Source organism: Zonotrichia leucophrys, chromosome 8 (genome assembly GCF_028769735.1).
Source record: "Zonotrichia leucophrys gambelii isolate GWCS_2022_RI chromosome 8, RI_Zleu_2.0, whole genome shotgun sequence".
Taxonomy (NCBI): Eukaryota; Metazoa; Chordata; class Aves; order Passeriformes; family Passerellidae; genus Zonotrichia; species Zonotrichia leucophrys.
In genome coordinates this window covers 25,211,206-25,232,844 of record NC_088178.1, presented here as the reverse complement: position 1 = coordinate 25,232,844, position 21,639 = coordinate 25,211,206, and the positions used below count along the sequence as shown (strand labels likewise).

Sequence of the window (21,639 nt, the reverse complement as noted above, 5' to 3'; positions counted from 1 at the left end):
CAGGAGTGTGAAGAGACCTTTCCATAAGTGGCATATACAAACAGATATTGTGCACTTATACCTTGTAGGCATGCAGAGTTTTCAGCTTGAAAGAACTGTGCTCACTGATTGCCTGAAGTGTGGGGGAGCAAAAGAAAATGGGCATTTAGCATCTCTGTGCTTGCTGGCTGCAGAACTTCATGAAGTGACACGTCTCTCAAACATCTGGCCTGATGCCAGCATCATCCTTGCATTTTGTGCTGCATGAAGGAGTAATTTTTATTATTTTTTCAGTTAAGTTGCTTCAGCAAATTCTCCTGTTATTAGGAAAAGACATCTGTAAGGAGAGTTGTCACCTTTATTTTAAAATCTTAGCAATTGATTTATATTCATTCTATTGACACAAATTTTGACAAGTTTTGTGTTCCATTTCATGTATAAAGGAAATTCCATAGCAGACATCTTAGAAGGGTGGTGGGTAAAAGCCTGTAGGCTGTTTTTAATTTTTAAACCACTTTCAGAATTCAAAGCTAGAGCCAGCTGAATTTCTGTTGGAATTGAGAAAACTTTATATAACCAGATCCACAGATTAAAATGATGCCAGCCAAAATGATACTCTAGTACAAAAAACAATTACACAACACTGATTAAATTACTGGATCAGTACCTTTTGAGGTTGCTGAAATACACATTAATTAGGTTATTGAAGATTAGAGGTGGTGTTTTTATGTGAAGGAAGGGAGTTGGGAGGGAAAGGATTTAAAAATAGCAAAATACAGTCATCATGAAGAAGCAATTTCTGCTGGTAAGCTACCAAACATAAGTTTTCTTTTAAAATTCAATTACCCAATATTTACACAAGAGTCTCTGAATATCAAATCAGTTGCCATGGAAATATGGAAACTAAGCAGATAAAAACAACACCTGAAATTAAATTGCATTTGAATGGACATGCAGTTTGCTTCCACCACTTGCATTGTATCAGGCATCTGTACACTGTGCAATATGTTTCATTCAACACATGGTTTGAAACCCAAAGGTAACCAAGAAAGAAATAAATTGTTACAATTATCTTTATGTAGAATTTCATACTCCACAAAACAATGCAATTGACACAGGGCTTACACAGAACATTGGGTGATGCTTTGCACTCACTGTGATGGCTTGGAAATATAATTCACTGCACAATACTCACAGAATATTTACAGAAAATGAGAGCAATCATTAGTCTCTTATAAATAAGGTGACCAAATATCCCAGCCTTCTATGAATACATGTAACCCCCTCCACGATGAAGTCATGGCAGTTATTTTGCTCTAATGAGCCTGCTCCTATCCCCATGAGTATTCTAAAAAAAAAAGAAAGATATCACACACAACCAAAAGTAGTCACACAATAAAACCCCATTCTTGTTATAAAATTTAAATTCTCAAACATCCTTTTAGTACTGTCTCATTTTAGTTCAGCTTCTACTGCTTTACTTCCATGGGTTTCCCCTTTCCCTGAATGTGATGCTGGTCCCCACCTCGGCAGGAGCAGGGAGGACTCTGGAGAAATGAACTGTAAAAAGGCATCATCCCAGCAGTAAGGAAAACAAAAGAACATGGCTTGCAGGCAAAAGGAAAAGGAAGCTGAAGACCCATTTGTGTCTAGAAGGGTGAAGAGAAAACGGACATTTTGGTCGCCTTAGTTACAAGTCTCTCAGTCACCTGCATGCACGGACTTTTGTTTCAGTCTGGAAGTGTCGATCTCACAACCACACACGGTTTTATTCAAACACCAAACCGGTGAACAGTGTTATGAACAGCAACCACAAGGATGGAACAGCCTTTTCTCTCAGAAGTAACAAAACAAGATACTCCTTGAAGTCTCCTTTCCAGCTGTGCATATGGATCTGTGCAAGTCCCATCTCCTGGTAGGCAGCACTAACCCTGCAGGCATGACCAGCTCAAGCTGTGACCCTTGACAAGTTGTGCACGAGGTTGCCATTAAAGGTGACGTTCAGCAAGGTTACCACACATGGTTTGGGTACCACAGTTACCAGCAAATCACTTTAATGGTGACCAATAGATTATAAATTACTCCAACTACACACAAATCAGAGAGGATTATTACAGAGACAATACTTTACACTCCTCTACCTGCAGCTTTCAGTTTGGTTTGGTTTGTTGCTGTTTTCTACACGGTGGTGGTCTCCCGTGGCGCATAATGTGTTTTTCTAAACTATCCAGGATGGCAACAGCAATCCTTTGGACATGGGGATCAGTGTGGACATTTTCCTTGATGTTGTACAAATGCTGCAAACCACCTTCTTCAATTAACATGCTGCAGTATCTGGCGGCTGTAATAGGATTATAAAAAGGGAATTAAAACCAGAATTATCTAGGGTAAAGGTAGGAGATAATGTAAACACTGATTGAAATCCACTTTTGTCTCCAGGCAGTATTTAAGACACTCCCTAAAGTGTCCACAGACGTGCATGAGTACTCTAGCAAGTGACAACACAACAGAGTTGTTTGGACAGGACTCCAGCTGTAATCAGGTCTCTTACCAGTCTGTCTCAGCTGACTGGAAAGTGCCCTGCAATATGCACAGTATTCTCTCTTCCCCCCACCTCCTCTACAGGCATTTCAAGTGCACATAAACAAACCAGAAGAAATGGGAATCAAAAGCACTATAGGGTCTCTGAGTATCCAGGTAAATAATAGCCCTTTATCCCAAAAACCTTGGTACAGAACAGTTACCAAAAAATGGTATCAGATACACCACACCATTTGTGGAGGCCTCCAGGCTTGGAGAGCAAATACAAACTAGCTCCTTCCAATAGTTTGCTAAATATATTGATGGTGGCCTCTCATTAATTATGAGTTGCTACAAATGCCTTTCCAGGGTTTTTTCCACTTACATTCTGGAATTCACTAAGTTGAAATCACACCCCCATCAGCTGCAGCATTATTAAGAGCAGGGAACAGCTATAAAAAGAGCTGTAGGGTGGATGTAATGTGCAAGCTGCAGAAGTTGTTATGGAAAGGTCAGGATGACTGTAATGCAATCCACAGGGCATTACCTCAGATGGGCCCAGCTGCACCATTCATCTCAGTGGTGCAACACCAGACTTGCTGTAATGCTGATGTTGAGCATTTCGCTGGGGATCACATTTACTGTGGCACTACAAATATTTCAGTTGGGTTACCTCACTGAGGTGACTGTGACATAGACAAACAGCAGCAGAATAAAAAAAATATACAAAAAATTTTAAACCAATTACTTCCAGACTACTTTATGCTGTCATCTGTAAGAGAGGGTCTAAAGAAAAAGCATCTCCTCTCCAGGACTACTAAAAGCTTTCTTGGTACCAAGCACCAAGAGCTGAAGATGTTCCTCCAAAAAACATCTTCATATTTCAGAATTAAACGCTTTTTTCCCCACAGTAGGTTACCACATTTGCTACCAAACATTTGGTTTCTCTGCAACTTTGCCCAGAAGCTTCTGGCATCAACTACCATCAGAACTACAGGAATTCTGTCTTGGTCTCAAATCAGGAGTAAGCCAGTGCAAACCTCAGTAGCATATCAAAAAGCTCAGATGTGAGGGCAAACAAAATACCAAAATTAAATAAAACAAACAGGACAGCACAAAATTAACAGGACTGAGGCACAAAGAAAAATGACAGGGCCTTATTTAAAATCTGTTATCCAGATCTGAATTCTGTCAGAACAGTCTGACTTCATCATGAAAAATCTCACAGATTTCTGGACAGTACCCTGGGAACAGTGGCATATTTATGAGCTCTATGAAGGGCAGCAAAACAGTATTCTGTGTGCAGTTTTATATTATGTGATGTTATTGGTTGGCCCTGAATAGATGCCTTATCACTGCAGAAATAAAGATTGATGGGACAGGGATAAACAAGCCTAGATATGCTGCCATCAAGGAGATGAAAAACTGGCACAGAAAACACTTCAAATACTTCAGAAGAAATCTGCTTTATATAGACATATTCATGACAAAAATTCCTGTCAAAAAAATCCCAACATTAAAAGCCAGGAAGGTTTGTCCCCTCCTACACTTAGGTATGGTTGGGGGATTTATTTCCTTTTCCCAACAATTGTGCATAACATCAAATGCTCTCAAATCATTCTACTTCTCATTTTGCAGATGGGAAACAGAGATTAAGAAAATGGCATTTATGCCACAGCAAATTACTGCAAAAAGGCAATTAGAGATGAGGAATAACTATAGCTACTCTTCCCATAATAAGACACTGCTACCTGCCAGAGTAATTGCTCTTAATTTATAAGGAATTTGTTGCCCAGCAATTAATATTTGCATATTCTATTTGAATAAAAACACACGTGCAAGCAAAAAATGTAGTTAAATCTTAACAAATCCACATTTTGGAATTAACACTATGCATCTAACAGTAAAATTTCAGTTAATAGAAGAGATGTAAGGAACTTCCACTACTCTCTTTTTCTCCTCCATTTAGTCAAGCCCCAGGAGTGAATACCCCAGAAATTCTTATTTTTCCCACTTCATGCTAGTGAATAACATACCAAAAAATAAGAGTTTTAAGGGTAATATTCTCTCAATACATACGATTTTTGCTGCAGACGTGCTGCATGGCCCACACTGCCCATAACTGGACACCAGGTGTCATGAAACAACCAAGTAGTGGGAAAAATGGATTGAAAGACCTATTAAAAAAAAAAAAAAAAACAGTTACTTGCTTTATTACTAGGTACTATTACTTCAGAGGTCATATGTTTGTTCCATATATTAACTACACATGTTGGCCACATGTTAACCACAGGAGACATTGATAAATATTAAGAGGCTGGTCTGCTGCATCTAAAACTCATTTAAGACAACTACCTGCAAATATCAGATATAATAGTAGATGTGTGGTATGCTTTTTTTTCCCTAAGCTCTTGATCACAAGTTAAGACAATATTTACCTGTAAGCCACCATCTCACATTCTGGGGTTGGCCAGTTCAAAATGGCAGTATGCTGTAAAATACAGAACCAAGAACACTGATTGTTAAATACAAACATTGAAACAAAATGAGAAAAGACTGTGATCAAATTCACCATGATTTCTGTACCAGCTGCTCAAGGAGAGATGTCCTCTGGCTGCGACTCAACGTCCAGGCCTGCTCTCCCCGAGAAATCAGGTGAGCAATGATCCCTGCTGCAAAGTAGCTGACTTCCACCTCCACACTGTGCAACAATTTACTGATGTGGTCTATGAAGTCCTTCCACATTAACTCAGAATGGAGCTCTTTCACTTCAGCTATGTTATTCTGGAATAGGGAAATAAATAATTAATAAAGAGAGAAAACGTCAACAGAAAGAAGATGGTGTGAGGGAGACAAACGCAAACTTGAATTATATTGTGTGAGTAGACACAGATAAACACTCAGATGAGATCTCTGTACATCCAGGTGACCACCACATGCCAAAATTCTACTTTTGCTTTTAGAAATTTTTCCAGTCTATGCAGGAATTTGCATCAAAACAAAGAGGTTTTCTCCTAAGTGATTTTATGCCATTAAAGTTTAGATTAATCAAAGGCTATTTTTAACATTCTCAAGCCCAATTTCAAAAAATTTTAGCAGTGCAAAATTCTGCATTCCACTGACTTTCAACCTACTTTTTGTATTTGGACTCATGTGAAGCCTTACTCTCCCTTCTGAAAAGTTATTTTTATTTACTCTAACCATCAATTTCAATATAACTTTTGAAGAAACACAAAACAGTTCAAAAACATGCAAACTGCAAATAATACACACTATAAGGGTTAAAGAAGAATGTAAAAAAATATTAGGATATGAAAAACTAATTTTTCAGGTTAACACAGAGTAAAAAAAACCCTTTCAAAATAAAATTTTAAAAGTATATGTTTCAGAGTTGTTTTTTTTTTCATCTTACCAGAAGTCCAAGAACTTTCTGTTGGATGGATGATTCAGATGGAAAAGACTGTGGATAAAGCAAATTAAAAAGAAAAAGTAAACATTTATGCTTATTATTGAAACAGCCTTAATTATAAACCTGTGCTGACAATCCACCACCAAGTCCCCCTTCCTCACCTCTAAGACTCTCATGAAAAGTTCTAGCCCTTGGTTTTCAATAAAGTGCCGACACGTTGTTGGAGATTCATCTGTGAGGTTCCAAAGTGCACTCAATGTGAACTTGAGGGTGGTATCTACAAGATTCTGATTTGTTTTCTGTTTAACTATTTGTAGAAGTTGCTAGGGAAAAAAAAATCAAAATATCAACATATGTATTAACTCCTCTGCTTTTTTCTACACTAAGTGGGCAATGCAGAGCTGTCATTTATACACAGAGTAAAGATAAACATGCTTAGAGTCAAACTATACAAAACAGACCAGCTATTAAACTTTTTACCTCTGCCTGCTAAAGGAACTCATTCCTTTGTTTCCACAGTAATTACATGTGTAGGGCTATGGCTATGGCACAAAGCCACCCACAGAACTCAGAACCTTTACAGCAGTATTTACTTCATTCCCATTTTGAGCATCTTTCACCCTCACCAATGAATTTCAAACCAAGGTATGTCTTGCTATCTTACTTTGCATTAATTGTGTCAAGTTTTTCCACTCTGACTTACCTTCTAAATAATTTTCACATGAATACATGTTAATATGTTCTTAGAATTTTGTCTCCTTATGTTTACTTTGTATCTTCAGGAACACTGCTAGTATGAACAGCTGGAGAGGATGGGATGGCAGGAAAGCCTCTGACTTACCCTAACAATGAAGAGTTCTGCACCAAGTTGAGCTGTTTGCTCTGTTGAAAGCTGTAAACAAACAAAAGCAAATCAACATTATTTTAGAGTTTAGAAATATTTTCCTGTCATCTCAAAGCTTAATTCCATACCTTTGCAGCAAGAATGGAAATTATGGCTACAGCCATCCTTTGCATGTTTTGATCTTCATGATTGCACAGCCACTGCATAACAAGTTTGGCTGCTTCAAACCTGGAAGTTAAAAACAAAAATTAATTTTTATAAAGCTCATAAGTGTTAGTAAAAGAAAGATGTACACAGACAACAGAAGTATGCTTCATACCATAAAAAGCAGAAAGACACAGTAAAATTGGATGTATTGTATGAGCCTCTGTCAGCTTTAAGCTGCTGACTTAGGGTCTCTTCCTTCTAATTATGTATCAGAGTGCACAGGAAGTGCTTCCAAAGAAGGGAGAAAAATTTGGCACAGTCTTCTGAAACAGCAGACCATCGCACTTCAAAGTATTTGGACAAAATATTTGAGTAGAAAAATGTCTGCAAAAACCAAGAGAAATGCTGAATTCTGTTACATGGAATTAAGGATAGACCCATCCAGGTGAAGTTAAAAACCCCTGTACAGCAAAGGATTTTTTCACACCTACACTCAATGGCATATATATGGGTCAACAGGCCTAAAACAATATAGGCCAGATAAATTCAGCACACTAGAAGGATTTAAACTCAGCAAAACTGGGGCCAGAAACAAAGCTTCTGAAGAAAAATATTCTGCAATGCTTCAACTCATTTCAACTGACATCTAAAACTTGCCTGTTAAATGGGACATCCTGAAGGATTCTGTCACTGCATAGTGAAAGAAGGCAATTCTTTTGCAGCTGTAAGAAATAAAAAACAATTGCTTTATTAGAAACACAAACATTTCGGAACACTTTCTATTGGGGTGCACAAGACAGAGAGTACTTTGGACCTTATTAGCATAAGAGAACTGATAGATAAAATGCCTTGGCAAAAGCAAATGGAACTTTGAAAATTAGATCTAGATAGCAAGAAGATTTAACTAGACAGGTTTACCAGCAAAGAAAATCCTATTAAACAATGCAAGCAAGAGATGTTGTTATATGCCTAAGTTTGTGTATGTGATTTCAACCTAATCATTGTAGTACACGTAACTAGTCTCCCTAAAATACTGTATAAGTGCTTGTATCCCACAACAAAATCAGATTCTGATCACCGAGTTGTTACAGACACATTTTCTGAAAAATCCTTTCCTTAGGATTTTTCCTCCTGAGAAGCTGAGAGACCTCAGGAACAAAAAGTAAACAGTGATTATCTGCTGCTGTGGAATGCAACAGGTGCATCTGTGATTGGTCTCACGTGGTTGTTTCTAATTAATGGCCAATCACAGTCAGCTGGCTTGGACTCTCTGTCTGAGACACAAGCCTGTTAGCATTCTTCTTTTTCTATTCTTAGCCAGTCTTCTGATGAAATCCTTTCTTCTATTCTTTTAGTATAGTTTTTATATAATATATATCATAAAATAATAAATCAAGCCTTCTGAAACATAGGATGAGGGAAGAGATGAGGATCTGACCATAAGCCCCCTGTGAACACCATCACACCAAGTCAATCTCCCTGTCTCTCTCCATTGCTGACAACTTTCTTGCTATGAACACATTTCCCCGAGGTCCTGGGATGTGAGAAACCTTTTGTTGAGACCCACAAGCCAGAAAGCAGAAAGCAGAGGAGCTTTGCCCTGTACCTGCTGATGGTTGGGGAAGTGCTCCATGGCCTTGAGGAGCAGGTGGGTGACGTCTGCCAGGAGGCGCACGGGCATGCCGGCCGCCAGGTCCTGCTTGGTGAGGTTGAAGACGCAGGCGCTGGCCGCCAGCTGCACGGGCAGGTTCAGGGGGTGGTTCCTCATGCCCATCACCACCAGCTGCAGCACAAGGGTGGCCCACGTTAGCTGCTCACACATTAGCACACACAGAGCCCAAGAACAATCTGCCTGCTGCTCCAGGCCACAGCAGTGACTCACAGCACCCAATTTCTGCCTGCCTTGGACTTGGGTGAGAAATCCATCTGGTGGGATTGGAATTCTCAAGGAATAACATTTCATTCTGCTCAGCGATTCAAAGCTGGCAACTTCTACTGCTCCAAGTCCTTTTGCACAGCTTGCAGCAACCTCTCAAAGAAGAGGCTGCACAGATTGCAAGAAATTCCTAGAAAGAGCCAGGTTGGGATAAAATCACCAAACCCTTTCAGAGGTGAATGAAGCAGGACAGAATTTCTGCAGTGCAATGGTAATGATGTAGTGCCTTGTTGTTTGGTGATGAGCCATTTGGAATCATATCCTGAGCTGCTAGGTCAGGACAGATTTTTTGCAGCTTCTTCCTGAATGATGGTTTTGGCTATTTATGTTGATTGTGATCTCACCAAATAAACACCTAATAATAATATTTTTCTTGTTGATAACTGACAGGTAAAGTCTTTTTGACATTGATGCCAAATTTAAGGCCACTTGTTCAACATCGAAGAGGATAAGAAAAATAAAAACCATGTGTTTTTCCTATTGGTGCCTCTTTTTAGGATCCCTACAAAACTTACACCATCTCTAACATTCTAGACATGGAAAGCCAATGCCTAGGATGGATTTCTAAGGAAGGTTCTGGGCTCCAGGTTACAGCCCCATACAGAACACTGACAATATCCATTCACCCATTACCCTGCTGGAGGGTGACAGTACAGAAGCTGTCACTCAATTCTTTCCTTATTATTAATGTTTTGTGAGCATCAGTAGAAGGCACTGCTCTGTCTGTGAATAACAGTAGACACAGCTTTGATTAGAACCCAAACACATATGATCTAATGACAGAATTCAGCATCTGAAGAATATTTCATATCATATTCAAAGGTATGTGAAAAAATCAATTTACATGCTACTAAATTTAGATAATTTCTGTTAATACAGAACAATTTTGCCTAACATAAAACAGTACAGGGCATCTTCTACACCCCTTGTGTTTAAATAGTTCTTTTTTTTTATTTAACATTACAATTTTTATTTTGAAAAACACAACCAAAAAGGTAAAAGCTTATCAACTAATTTATACCAGGCTTTTGGGGATGAGCTCAGGAAGAACACACAACAACCATCAAAACTATTATTTTACCTTTAAAATTTCAGGCTTAGTTTTTTCCATTACATGTGTCAGGCTGAATAAATGAAAGAGTGCTTCTCTCACAAAGAAGGCTCGTTCACTGTACCGCTTCAGTGCTTCTGAAATCTGAGTTTCATTTGCTTCTCCTGACACCTGTGAACACAGAAATAATCTTTAGTTCAACATGTCAACATTTTACTTGCAAAGTTTTGTTCCCAAAGAATGCAAAGCTGCAGTTTCAAAGGCAGTGATTTGGCCAAGTCTTTCAGTAAGCAAACGATTGCCAGCCTGCTCTAGTTTCCATTTAATGATATTTTCTGTTATAACTGTAAATTGTGTAACAAGTTTGTTCCTCAGTCCTACTATTTAATGAATCATTGCTGCAATCACTGTTTTTTATAACTCTTAGGGCAGCATGCAAAAATTGTTCTACTTAACATGGCACATACAAAAAAAGTAAAAGGTTTTTATATATAAAGTGTCACATTCTGTGCATCCTGCATTGTATACAGGCATGCTTTTTTGAAATTTTTGATATCAGGAATATATCACAGACTTGAGAGAACTAACAGCATCTTGGATTTTTTATTCTCCACTGATTAGAACAGGGTAGCCCTGTTTACTGACATGTTGTACAGCCAATTATACCCTGCATGAAAAATTTCCACTTGGTTTCATGTTCTCAACTATAATATCTGTTCATAATCAAATTTCTCAGGGCTGCTGTAAAGACAGTAATAATTTACCTCTGCTGTTTCCATGTGTTCTGTGTCTTGTTTATTCTTTAGCAGTATCTAGACTAAGCAGTTTAATATTTCATTAGAGTTACTAATGAATTTAGGTCACCAAAAAAACAAAATAAAACCAGTCATAGCCTACAGTCTCTTCTTGACAATTATGCCTTAAAAAAAAAAGAATGCAAACTGCATTTTGCTAACCACAGTGCCACAAGTCCATTGTGACTTTCACATTACTAGAACCTTCTTCCTTCCTGCCTTTCCATGGTGCAGACAGTTCTATGAAGCAATTATTCTGAACAGCAAGGATTACATTGTATTATTTTATACCAAACATGAGGTATAACCTCCTGGTGCTGGATATAATCACACCAAAGGGGAACTTGCTTTTTCTGTGCATTTCAACACTGAGACACTTTGCTATCTCAGCTGTGACAACCAAGTACTCAAGAGACCTGGCCCTACACAACTGTCAAATTTCAGGGGGAAAAATACAAAAATTGTGCAGCTGTGTTACTCCACTTGCCTATAACAAGAGCATTCTGAATTTTAAAACTGAAGTGGAAAACTAGACTTGCACAGGAGACAGACTAAACTAGGGACACATTAGGCTCTCTTCCTCATTCCCTCTGCAGCTTCCATCATCCTCAAGACACAGCAGAAAGGAAAACTCAGTGTCAAAGATAACATACCACTGACATGTCTAAAACAACTTTTTTTTAATTAATTCTGACCTGCTTATTCTCCAATAATTGCCTTCAGATTTTACAGAACAGGGAATGATGTCTTGTTGCCTGGCTCTAAAAGATAAATAAATGCACTTCAGAAAACATCGTCTCATCCTAAGGGGCTAAGTAACTGAGGATTTGTTCAAGAAGAGGAAGTCTTTCATCCTAAGTTATTGCTTCTTTTGTGATGTATTCACCACCAGAAGACCTTTCAAGACAGGTAGAAATATTGTAAGAGGAAATAGCAGTGGTGATGGAGCATAACAGCAGCTGAGTGATTCATCTGTATTGTATCTGCCGTGTTAATCATGAACTGCACAAAGCTTATGCAAATTCTACCTCCACCCCTCACACATTGCTGACTTATGCCAGATTCTGTCTGGAATCCAGGAAATATTATCCCACTAAGTGACTTCAGACAAGGCAAAGCTCAGCTTTCTTAGATATGGAAAATCAAGATCTAAGGTTCACTGAAAAGGCACAGAAAACAGATGCCTCTTACAAGTGTATGCATATATACAGTATTATGTAAATTTAGCAGTTTGTGTCAAAATTAAGTAGGAATTTCACCTAAAGCCAGGTGAAATTATAATTAACAGTTTAAATTATAATTATAATTGACAGTTTAAAAAAATGAACCCACACACACATACATTTACACACTATTAGCTCTATTTCCCCTGCACATTCTATTTTTTCAGTGAAATTAATTCCCCCACTTAACCTTCAGGTTTCCTTCTCCTGTTAAGAACTCTGAGTAGCCGGCATCAGTAGCTAGCAGTCCTACAAACTGCATCGTGGGCCGCTGCAGGACGAATGCTTGTACAGCTTTATCTGTCACATGCTTTCTTCCAGAAATGTCCAAAGACACAAGGTTAGGCAAGATATCTTTCTGTTCCAGTAAACGAAGAGCTATGTCCGATGTGAACTGTTTGTCATCCGAAATATCAAGGTGATTCAGGTATTTTAGTTCTCTTATTACATCCAGAATCTGGGTTGTGGTCATTTTCAAGCATTTCAGGTGGTGCATGGTCAAAGACTTGAGCCTGTCTTTGCAGGTGAGGAGTGCTGTTATGTCAGTGACGGAGGTGTTGGATATATCCAGACTTTCCAACCTGGGAAGTGAAGCAACATCTGCCAAGTCCTCGTTGTAGAAGAGCACGTTGGTGATGCTCAAGGCGCGGAGCCCGGACAGCTGACTGAAACACCTCTCGTAGGGATCCTCCAGAGAAAGAGTCAGTGAGTTCAGCACCAGGCACTGCAGATTCTGCTGGATCCACTTATTGCTGCCCAGTCCACTGATAATGTCTGTGATTGTTATATCTGCATTGACCCCCGTGGCGTCCAGCTCCACCAGCTTGTGATGGCAGAAGGCTTTGCGGAAAGCCACGGCGGAGATTTTGGCCTTGCGGATGCAGGCGCGCTTCAGGCGCATCTGGGTGCCTCGGAAGATGCCCACGGTGCCATCGTTGAGCAGCCCTGTGGGAAAACAGCATCAGTGCCTGGCTCCAGTGTTACACACCACCACTTGGACAGTAAAGGGTACAAAGTGTTGGCAGAGAAAATTAATTACAAAGTAGTTTCCCTCGGATCCTTACACCACCGATCCCAAAATCTTACATCTGCGATTCCACTTTGAAGATTATGAGGTCGTGTCTGGAAAATTCCAGGTTTAAGAATAGGACAGATAAATAAGAAGCAGTAAATGCACATTACCTGTTTGGTTCAGAAAATGGAACACACAATAAATAAAATATGGGTATGATTCATAAACAATTAGAGTGCTGCCCTCATTTGCTGTATTTTTCTCACTGAACTGGTTAGGAGTGTGCTAAAAGCAGAATTTCAAAATTTCTGAGTGCAATTCTCCTCTGGCCACAGTTCCATTAACCTCAAGATTGCACCACCTATCAATGACTCGTTCTCATCTTGCTTTAACTACGTAATCTAGCATTTGACTGAATTCTTAAGTGGGATCAATACTAAATTAAGCTTATTAAGTTCTATATGAAGAAGGTAGGAGTGTTGCTCAGAAACAAGCTGAATGTGAGAAAGAGACCTAAGAAGTGATTCAAAGAATAGAAAGAAGAGGGCAAGGAAAGGGTGGGAAGGAGAAAAAGACAGCAAGGAAAATAAGAAAAAGCAACAATCTTGTTTAGTATCTTTTTACTCTGTAGAAAGAATTCAAAAGTAGCTTTTTCTTGCAAGACACTGGCAACATCCTAACTGAAACAATACACTGAGTTCCCTGAATTATCAAAAATGCATTGAATATACAAATATGAAAGCTTGGTGTCTTATCAACACAAGGATTACAAAAAGCCATGTGAAGGGTACAGTTCCACAGGCATCCACACAAAAGGAGTAGGAAGAACATGTCCTAGTTTTGCTCCTACTGGGTTATAAATGTCAACAACACTCCTAGCTTTTAATCTCCTATCTTCACACATATTTAACAAAGAAAATGAAATAAAAATGCAATTTATTTGAATAATAACAACATTGCCACAACAGTTTGGATTTAAGTCATGGGCTAGTAATTGCCAATATAAAGATTTGCAGACCTTTCTAAGGAGCAAATGCTTCAGGCACTTCTGACCAAGCAGTCAGGGGACTACTTCCCTCTTTTTCAGGGAAAGCAAAAATATGGGATGGAACAACTGGTAGGGAGCAGAAAAAGTAAAAGCAATAAATATAATTACAGTCTGCTTAAAGTATCGCTAAATTACTTCTTAATTTTTGCAAATCTCATGATTTAAGGACCAAAGCTCTCTGGCCCACCTTAGCCACACTGAGTTTACCTGCCACACACCTTTTTTCCATCCTGCATTCTTTGTGTTTGTGGTATTTTGGTGTCCGAAAATGTCTTCACCACTCCCAGCATTGCCAGTGAGTTTCTGGTAATTCAGTTTCCTTGAATCTGATTTCTTGGGACTACTCTAAATAACTCCTTATCAGAAAATAGTGTATATTAAAGATTACCCTTTTTTATGAGCTTGTCTTTTTTAGGACCATTCCTTCTATTACTTCTGACCAGAACAACTTGAGAAATCCATTACCTGCCCAGTAAGACCCAAATAAAATCTGCATCTATAGGATAGGGTGTTTGGTCTGTTTACAGTAATTTTTCTAGTGTCATGTCTAATTTTTTAACAAAAATCTCCAGCATCTCAAGGAATGGGTCTCTTATCTCTACTCTAGCACAACTTATACCTTTGCTTTTTCATGATAGAAATTTTATTATACAAATTTTATCATGCTTAAAGCAAGCAACCAAGGTGGCAGCTCTATTCTCAGGGAAATGCTGACAGAGAGCCAGTAAGCCAGTACACAAAATGTAAGGATACCATAAGCTGTTTATACCCCTTTAAAACTGAGGGCTTTCAAACAAATAATTCCATGTCAATAAAAGCATTAAGAGAGATGACAAACTGCTTTAATGAATCACAAGGTTTTTTTCTAACTTAATCACAGGGGCACACAGTAAAAAAATCCAATTAAATGCTCTTCAAGAGGTATTGTTGCTAGACGTAGTAGAATCTTTTTTTGGTTTTTTTTTTTTCTGAAATGATTGAACGAAGACTGGAGAATGTTCAAATAAAGGAACAGTAAAATCATAAACCAAGACTAAGAACTTTCTATTTAGATCTACGTGGCAATGCAAAGCTCAGCTGAAGCTGTGTAAAGCAAAAATAACAAAAATTCTCTATTAAGGGATTACAGAACACAGTTTTAACAGCTGCAGCAGCAGATTCTACTAGAAAATATAGCAGAACTGCAATGTCACATTCCAGTGAAATAAGTTCACCACTGAGCCACAAATGATTGTTTTTACCATGAAATGCCATCGTCTGCAGCAGTCGATCAGCCACCTCTTGAGGGAACATCCCTGGCTCCTGCAAGCACAATGTCCCATCTTGCCTTTCTGTGCAGAACTTCTCTAGGTTGGCAGTCAGGAAATTCAAACAGATATCAAGCAAAGAATATGGAGAAGCTTCCTCCTGTCACATGCAAGACACAATGAAACAAAGAGGATTTAGTCAAGTCATTCTTTCTATGAACCTTCCATTACTCTATAATGTCTTTTTGTTAGTCTGGCAAATATGACAAGAGGAGATGTCTCCCTCAGGGCCACACAAAGTCAGGTCACACAATGAACAAGTGGCCAAACCGATGGGAGCCTCCTTCCCCTGGCACCCCCAGAACCACAGCCAGCCACGTCTGCTGTGCTTTGAACACTACTTGTGCTCCCAGAGGAAGAAATGCAATTGCTGAGAAATAATTGTAATTTATGAAGTCTACTGGGAATTAATCAATCAAGACAGACTGAAAGAAGATTTAAAAATCAAATTATACTTCTGTACTTATAACATTTCTTTTAATCTTTTAAGGCAACACATACTAGAAGTCTGCGACCAACACACATAAGAAATGCAGGTATGGCAGATAAATTGCATATATAGGAGCAATTATTGATACTGAAAAGAGCAGCTACAGCTTCACATCAAAAAATGAAACCCAAAAAGAACCAGTTTAATTCCAAATCTTGTGCAGCAATAAACTAACATCTATTACAGTGATCCTTTTCCTCTTTCCAGGCACTCTGCACCTGGAAATCATCTATAGCACAAGTCTGGGTACAAAGGACAAGAATATAAACTTGATCTTTTGCCTCAGAGTTTGAGGTTGTACACTGATACATGAAAATCTCAAAGGGTTTTTTTATTCCATGTCTAATAATAACCTACTGTTTTCAGGCACACAGATTAATCAACATAAAGAATGACTCTCAGCACTGTGAATCATCCCCAGCACCACACAAAAGAAGGCCGAGTGACTGGTACATACTCCCCCAGACAATATTGAAAATAACAGCATCAACTGTTGTCACATCTCATCTGTAGGAAAAATAGTAGCTTCCCTTTCATACAGAAAATTCTGGATAATTTCACCTTTCTTTCTCAGCCCATTTAATTTCTGTTGCTTCGCTTGCCTAATATGCTGATCACAGGAGTACTGAAATATGTAAAAGGTTATAGAGGAGAAATATAAATAAGGTTACAGAGATAAGTATTCTAAAATAAGGTGCACATATTTGAGGACTGGGAGGTACCACATTAGGGCAAAGATGGAATGGAGTCTATCTTTAATGAATCATGTATTAACAACAATTAGAGACTGCAGTTTAATGGCTCCTGAAGACTTAAGTACAGGCTTGGGAAGTAAAATCTCCAAATTATTCAAATGCAAGCTCCTTTTGCAGCTTTTGACATGCAACTTTTAATCCTTTGACTCAGTTTTGCTAAGTGCTTAAGTTTCATTATTTTTTACTTTATTATTACATTGTATTGTTATAAAAACAGGAGTTACTTTGTGATGCAACTTGCTCCCATACCAGGAAACAGCAATTTTGGCTGCCTCCAATCTTAAGAGGATAAGAAAATGAAGGACAGAATTTGGAATTGTGAATGTCTTATGTTTCTTTTTGTTTCTTTGTAGTGTGCAATGATGCCTGACTATTTTCAAATAGTACATTTTTTATGTGAGATGGGAAAATTTCCTTTTAAACTTGAAATCAATATATATATCCAGGACTTCTATGACAGCTGATGAACCAAACAAAAATCAGAATCTCTACTCAAAGGTGCATGAAAATCATTCCCACTGAAGCAAAGACATCCACATCTCCATTAGATCTTGTTTCTAATTTGATGCTCAAAGATGACAAAACCAGAATACAGTCTCTCTTCATTCCTCCTGGAACTGTTCCTTCCTGTCTGCCAGAAAAGCTGAAACACTTTGATGTATCAGTGAACAAACTCCAATGAGAATTTTTAGCCCTGTAGATAGGCCACTGGCATATGACTCAGAAAACTATTTTTTCAACCAGTACCTCTGCGTGGCCAATCTGTCCTTTGGAAATGCAAGTTGAATTTTTACATAATCCCTCTGGAAGTTCATGCAGGGCATCTCCATACAATCAAGGAACAAAAAGCACAAGCAGGGATCAATTACACTTGCAAACAAAACAGTTCTGTTTTTATTAACTCCACTCATTCCCACTATAGGAGACATTTGTAATATTTCTTCAACTTGCTGCCCAAAGGCTGAGGAAACACCCCTGACAAAGGCTCCTGAGGTAACCTGGGCAGACAGGCAAAATGTTTGTATCTGTATCTAATAAAGTCCTCTGACAAGCATCCTAAAAACAATTTCCTAGGCTGCCTGATACTGAAATAGAACAACTCAAACGCAGTCTGGAAAATTTTCATGTAAGCTGGAGGCATTCCTTTTCTCACTTTTCTGTACTTCAAGACAATATTGCCCAGTTAAAGTTGTATTTAAGCTCTTACAAGGTCAGAATTTAAGTGGTTCATTTCTCTGGCTCTGCTGTTGAATGTCAGGCTGAAGACAAACCTGGCATTACTTTTCTGATCACTTCATATATATATATATTTTTTATACATTTATATATTTGTATATTTATATTTATCTCTCACTATAAATGTATGTCAACCTTAGCAGAGCACTTGAATTTTTTGTTATTATTTAATAAACAATCGCCCTACAGTTTTTAAGTAGAACTTCCATTATGCTCTTTTACTTTTTCATAGTCATCTTAATTATCTGATATTTCAATTAACCTCACAGTTTCCTTCATTATATCAAATTAATTGAGTAGCCAGGAAACAAATATAAAAATTAATTCCCCAAACCACAGAATTATGAATTACATGATGCAAGCTGGGGTGCCTTCATTAACTAAAACATATATTATGAGAGCAATGTGACACATCTAAAACCTGGCTAGCTTATGGAATAGCATAAAAAGTAGAATAATCGCATTTAGATGGGCTTTTAAATGTTTATTTAAATTAATTATTTTTTTATAAAAGCTTTTAAAGTGCTCAATATAATCAAAGCCAACCAAAAGTGTGCAGGGGGATGGGGTAAACTGCCTGGCTACTGCCCTCTAACAGAAACCCAATACAGAGGTGAACTGAAATGCAAAACCAGCTCCAACTTGATGTTACCAGCTCAGCTTCGAGCTCAGGCCAGTTGGAAAGGCTCTCCCAAAGAACATTATCCTCCTCATTTTCTTTTGAGAATTCCATGAATCAGCTTTAAACACCACTAGAATATACTCAGCACATATTTCAGAGTGCAGTTAAAAAAGCAAAAAGAACTTAAGGGGACACATTAAAGCACTGGGAATAAGTTAAAGAACCTTAAGGCAAACATTATAAACCCAGTTTATAATGGCTGAGTGTGAGTATCAAAATAAAATCCTGTTCATTTGGGGAAGCACCACCAGGGAAGTACCTGCTTATATAACAACAACTAAAGAAAAATAACAAACAGGTATAACTGCTGTTTTCTCTCAGTCATTACAATCTAGCTTTACAAAGGGAAAAAAAAATTCCACTGCTGTGTGGGCCTTTCTCATCACAGAGGTTGTGATCCAACCAACTCCAGCCTGGCAGACTCAGTTCCTACAGGCTCTGTCTCTCAGACTCATTAAAAATCTAATTTTTTTTCCATCAGTAGTGTTTTGTTTTGGCTGGTTCTTGTTCTCCCTCAATAAATCAGTATGTAACACTGGAAGACAAATACCAATTTCACCTCTGACAGAGCCATGCCTGTGATGTGCTCCCCAAGTTTTACACCCAATTGCAGACTCAGCATGACAAACCCCAAACATGCAAAGTCTCTGTAAGCCAGGACCACCTGCTTTTCCCTCTCTGGAATCTCAAAGAATGAGATGGGTACAGGATTAAGGACTTTTCAACTTGTGGTGGTCATTTCTCTCAAAACATTAACAGGAAAAAAGAGGTAATTTAGAGCCTCAGTTTTGGTGTTGGCTGTACCATGTTTTCCAGCTGTTTTCCACCTCTCCACAGCCCCAAAACTTTACTTACTTTCTTGAAATGAACGTTCTTAAAAAAACTAAGAAACGGTAACACAAGCAACAGCCATCAAAATTCTTCTGAGAGCTAGAGGAAAGGCAGTGAAAAATAAACAGTTTCATGATTTATGCTACTAAGAAAGCTTTATGATTATCCCATTTAAATTAAGTTAAATGGAATTAAACAGAAGTAGGTGATTTATTAGCCAGACTCAAGGAAGGATTATGCTCAAAACTCCAATTTAACGTTAACTATTCTGGCACAAGAGGTGGGAACATAGAGATTAAAGCTGCTACTGATACAAAGTCAGCAGCGATCACAAGAGGCCTAAAATTAAATAGTGCCACATTAGAACTACATAGTAAGGCCACATATTTTAAGATTATTATCAAGAACTTCAGAGACAAGTTCATAAATTAGAAATGATAGAGAGTGGAACCAGAGTGGTGTGCTGAACCACAAAAAAGTCAGGGTGAAGCAGCCAAAGAAGGTGCCAGGAGAAACACAAAAAAAAAAAAAGTCACTTTCAAGACACTCAGGAGATCTCACAGGGCTATTTATCTTAAGAAATACCTGCACCATTTCAGTTTAAACGTAACAGCTGCTAGAATACTCTGGGGATGAAAAGCACATTGGGAATAGGACATAAACCCAACTTCTCTTAGCCTAGAAGATCAAAAGGTGAGAGATACAAATTCTATCTATAAATAAATACAGCACAATATATATAAACTATAGACAGGGAAAAAAAGCCATTAAAGAGAAACACACTGCAAGCACAGCAGCAAAGGCATGTAGAAATGCCATGAACTGGAAGTTTTGCCATAAATTGAGACATCAGTACATAGTTAAGCAATTAAATTCTACCCTAGTTCACTGATTAATGAGCAGGCACAAAATGTACCTACTTCAATAACAATGACACATAACTTTATTAGGGGATTGACTGAAATCAGGCTTTTCATGACAAGGGATGGGACTAGATTGCCCAGGAAGCTGCTGCTAGTCCTTGAAAAGCAAATCTGCACACTCATGCCTGGAGCAGAGGAGCAATCCAAACAGCTCCCATATGTTCAGCTCCGGCCTGTCTGGAGCAGGGAAAGGCTGCTCCTTTGGCAGCTCCGTGCTGGGAGAGCTCAGCGAGGCCCACGCACCGAGCCTTGGCACGGCATCATCCAGACAGAGCCCGGACAAAGCAATTCCCAGTGGGAAGGTGCTGTGGGGGGCTGGTGGAGGCAGGGGCCGGAGGAGGCACAGGCGGCCGGGCTGTGCAGAGCCGGGCTGAGCCCTCACTCCGGCCGGCCGAGGGGCTCTGCCCCGCTCCGCCCTGGCGGCTGCGGGCGCTCGGCGCCGCACGGAGCCGTGAGGGGCCGCTCAGGGCGGCGGGTCTGGGCCGCCCGTCATCGCCCACCCGGCGCCCTGGGGACACCGGGGCACACCAAGCCGGGATCGAGCCTCCCTCCCTGCCGTCCGCCGGTTCTCGGGTGCCCTTTTACATAACGGCGGCAGCGCCGCGGTTACACAACGAACGGCGGGGCTGCCCCGGCCCAGCCGCGGTACCGGCGGGAGGGAGGAGAGGGGGCTCTGCCTGAGCCCCTCAGCCGGGTTTGCGCCGCCGCCATGGCGGCCCCTTCCCCGGGGTCACCTCCGCTACCTGCGCCGGGTCCGGCACCCGGGGCTGCAGGCGAACAGCTCCCTGCCTCCCTTCCCTTCCTGCTTCCCTCCTTCCCCGTCCCTGCCCGCCACCGCCACCCGCTCACCATCGCGGCGCTGGGTGCCGCCGGCGAGCGCCCAGCCAGCCGGTCCCGTCGCTGGGCTCCTTCTCTTTACGCTTTTTTTCTTTCCCTCCCTCCCTTCCCCCGTGTTTACCCCCCCGACCTGGAAGTGAATGTTGCCTCAGCCGGCCGGGATCCCGCCTCCCTTAAAGGGGCTGCGCCAGCACAGGTTGGTGCCGTGCTCGGGGAGCGGAGCCTCAACACTCGCGTTTTAGGCTCGAAGTGTGGGGAGAAGGGGCCATTGCACAGCAAAGCGCATCGGCCTCTCTTGCTACGACTGTGTGGGACCTTTTCTTCGGCATGGTTGCTCCGGTAGCGGAGCCGGGACCCGAGAGCTCTGAGGCGCCGGTGAGCGCCCGGCTGGAGCAGGTGAGCAGCAGCTCTGTGGCCTCGGGACCTCCGACAGCCACGAACTGGCGTCGGCTTCACGCTTGGTGCTCTCAAGCCTCTGCAGTTCAAGTGTTTCCTGCACAAACTGATTTATTCTGGTAATATGAATAATAACGTGTACCAGTACAATAGGTTCTGCCCGCCTGCTTTGTGGAGGGAGCTTTGCTGTAAGCATTAACCATTCCGTACAAAGTAATT

The 21,639-nt window shown here is 40.0% G+C and overlaps 1 protein-coding gene across 1 annotated transcript; it reads right to left on the bottom strand.

Moving 5' to 3' along the window:
• Positions 1 to 323: 323 nt before the first annotated feature.
• LOC135450855 (protein zyg-11 homolog B) lies at positions 324 to 21,136 on the bottom strand. Its single transcript, XM_064719436.1, has 14 exons — positions 21,037 to 21,136; positions 15,205 to 15,370; positions 12,094 to 12,848; positions 9,917 to 10,057; positions 8,506 to 8,682; positions 7,557 to 7,621; positions 6,881 to 6,980; positions 6,750 to 6,800; positions 6,070 to 6,231; positions 5,912 to 5,959; positions 5,086 to 5,283; positions 4,938 to 4,990; positions 4,579 to 4,676; positions 324 to 2,320 (listed from the first exon to the last, which is right to left on the bottom strand). The coding sequence occupies exons 1-14, from the start codon at positions 21,037 to 21,039 to the stop codon at positions 2,130 to 2,132; spliced, it is 2,208 nt and encodes a 735-aa protein (XP_064575506.1). The 5' UTR covers positions 21,040 to 21,136; the 3' UTR covers positions 324 to 2,129.
• Positions 21,137 to 21,639: the final 503 nt, after the last annotated feature.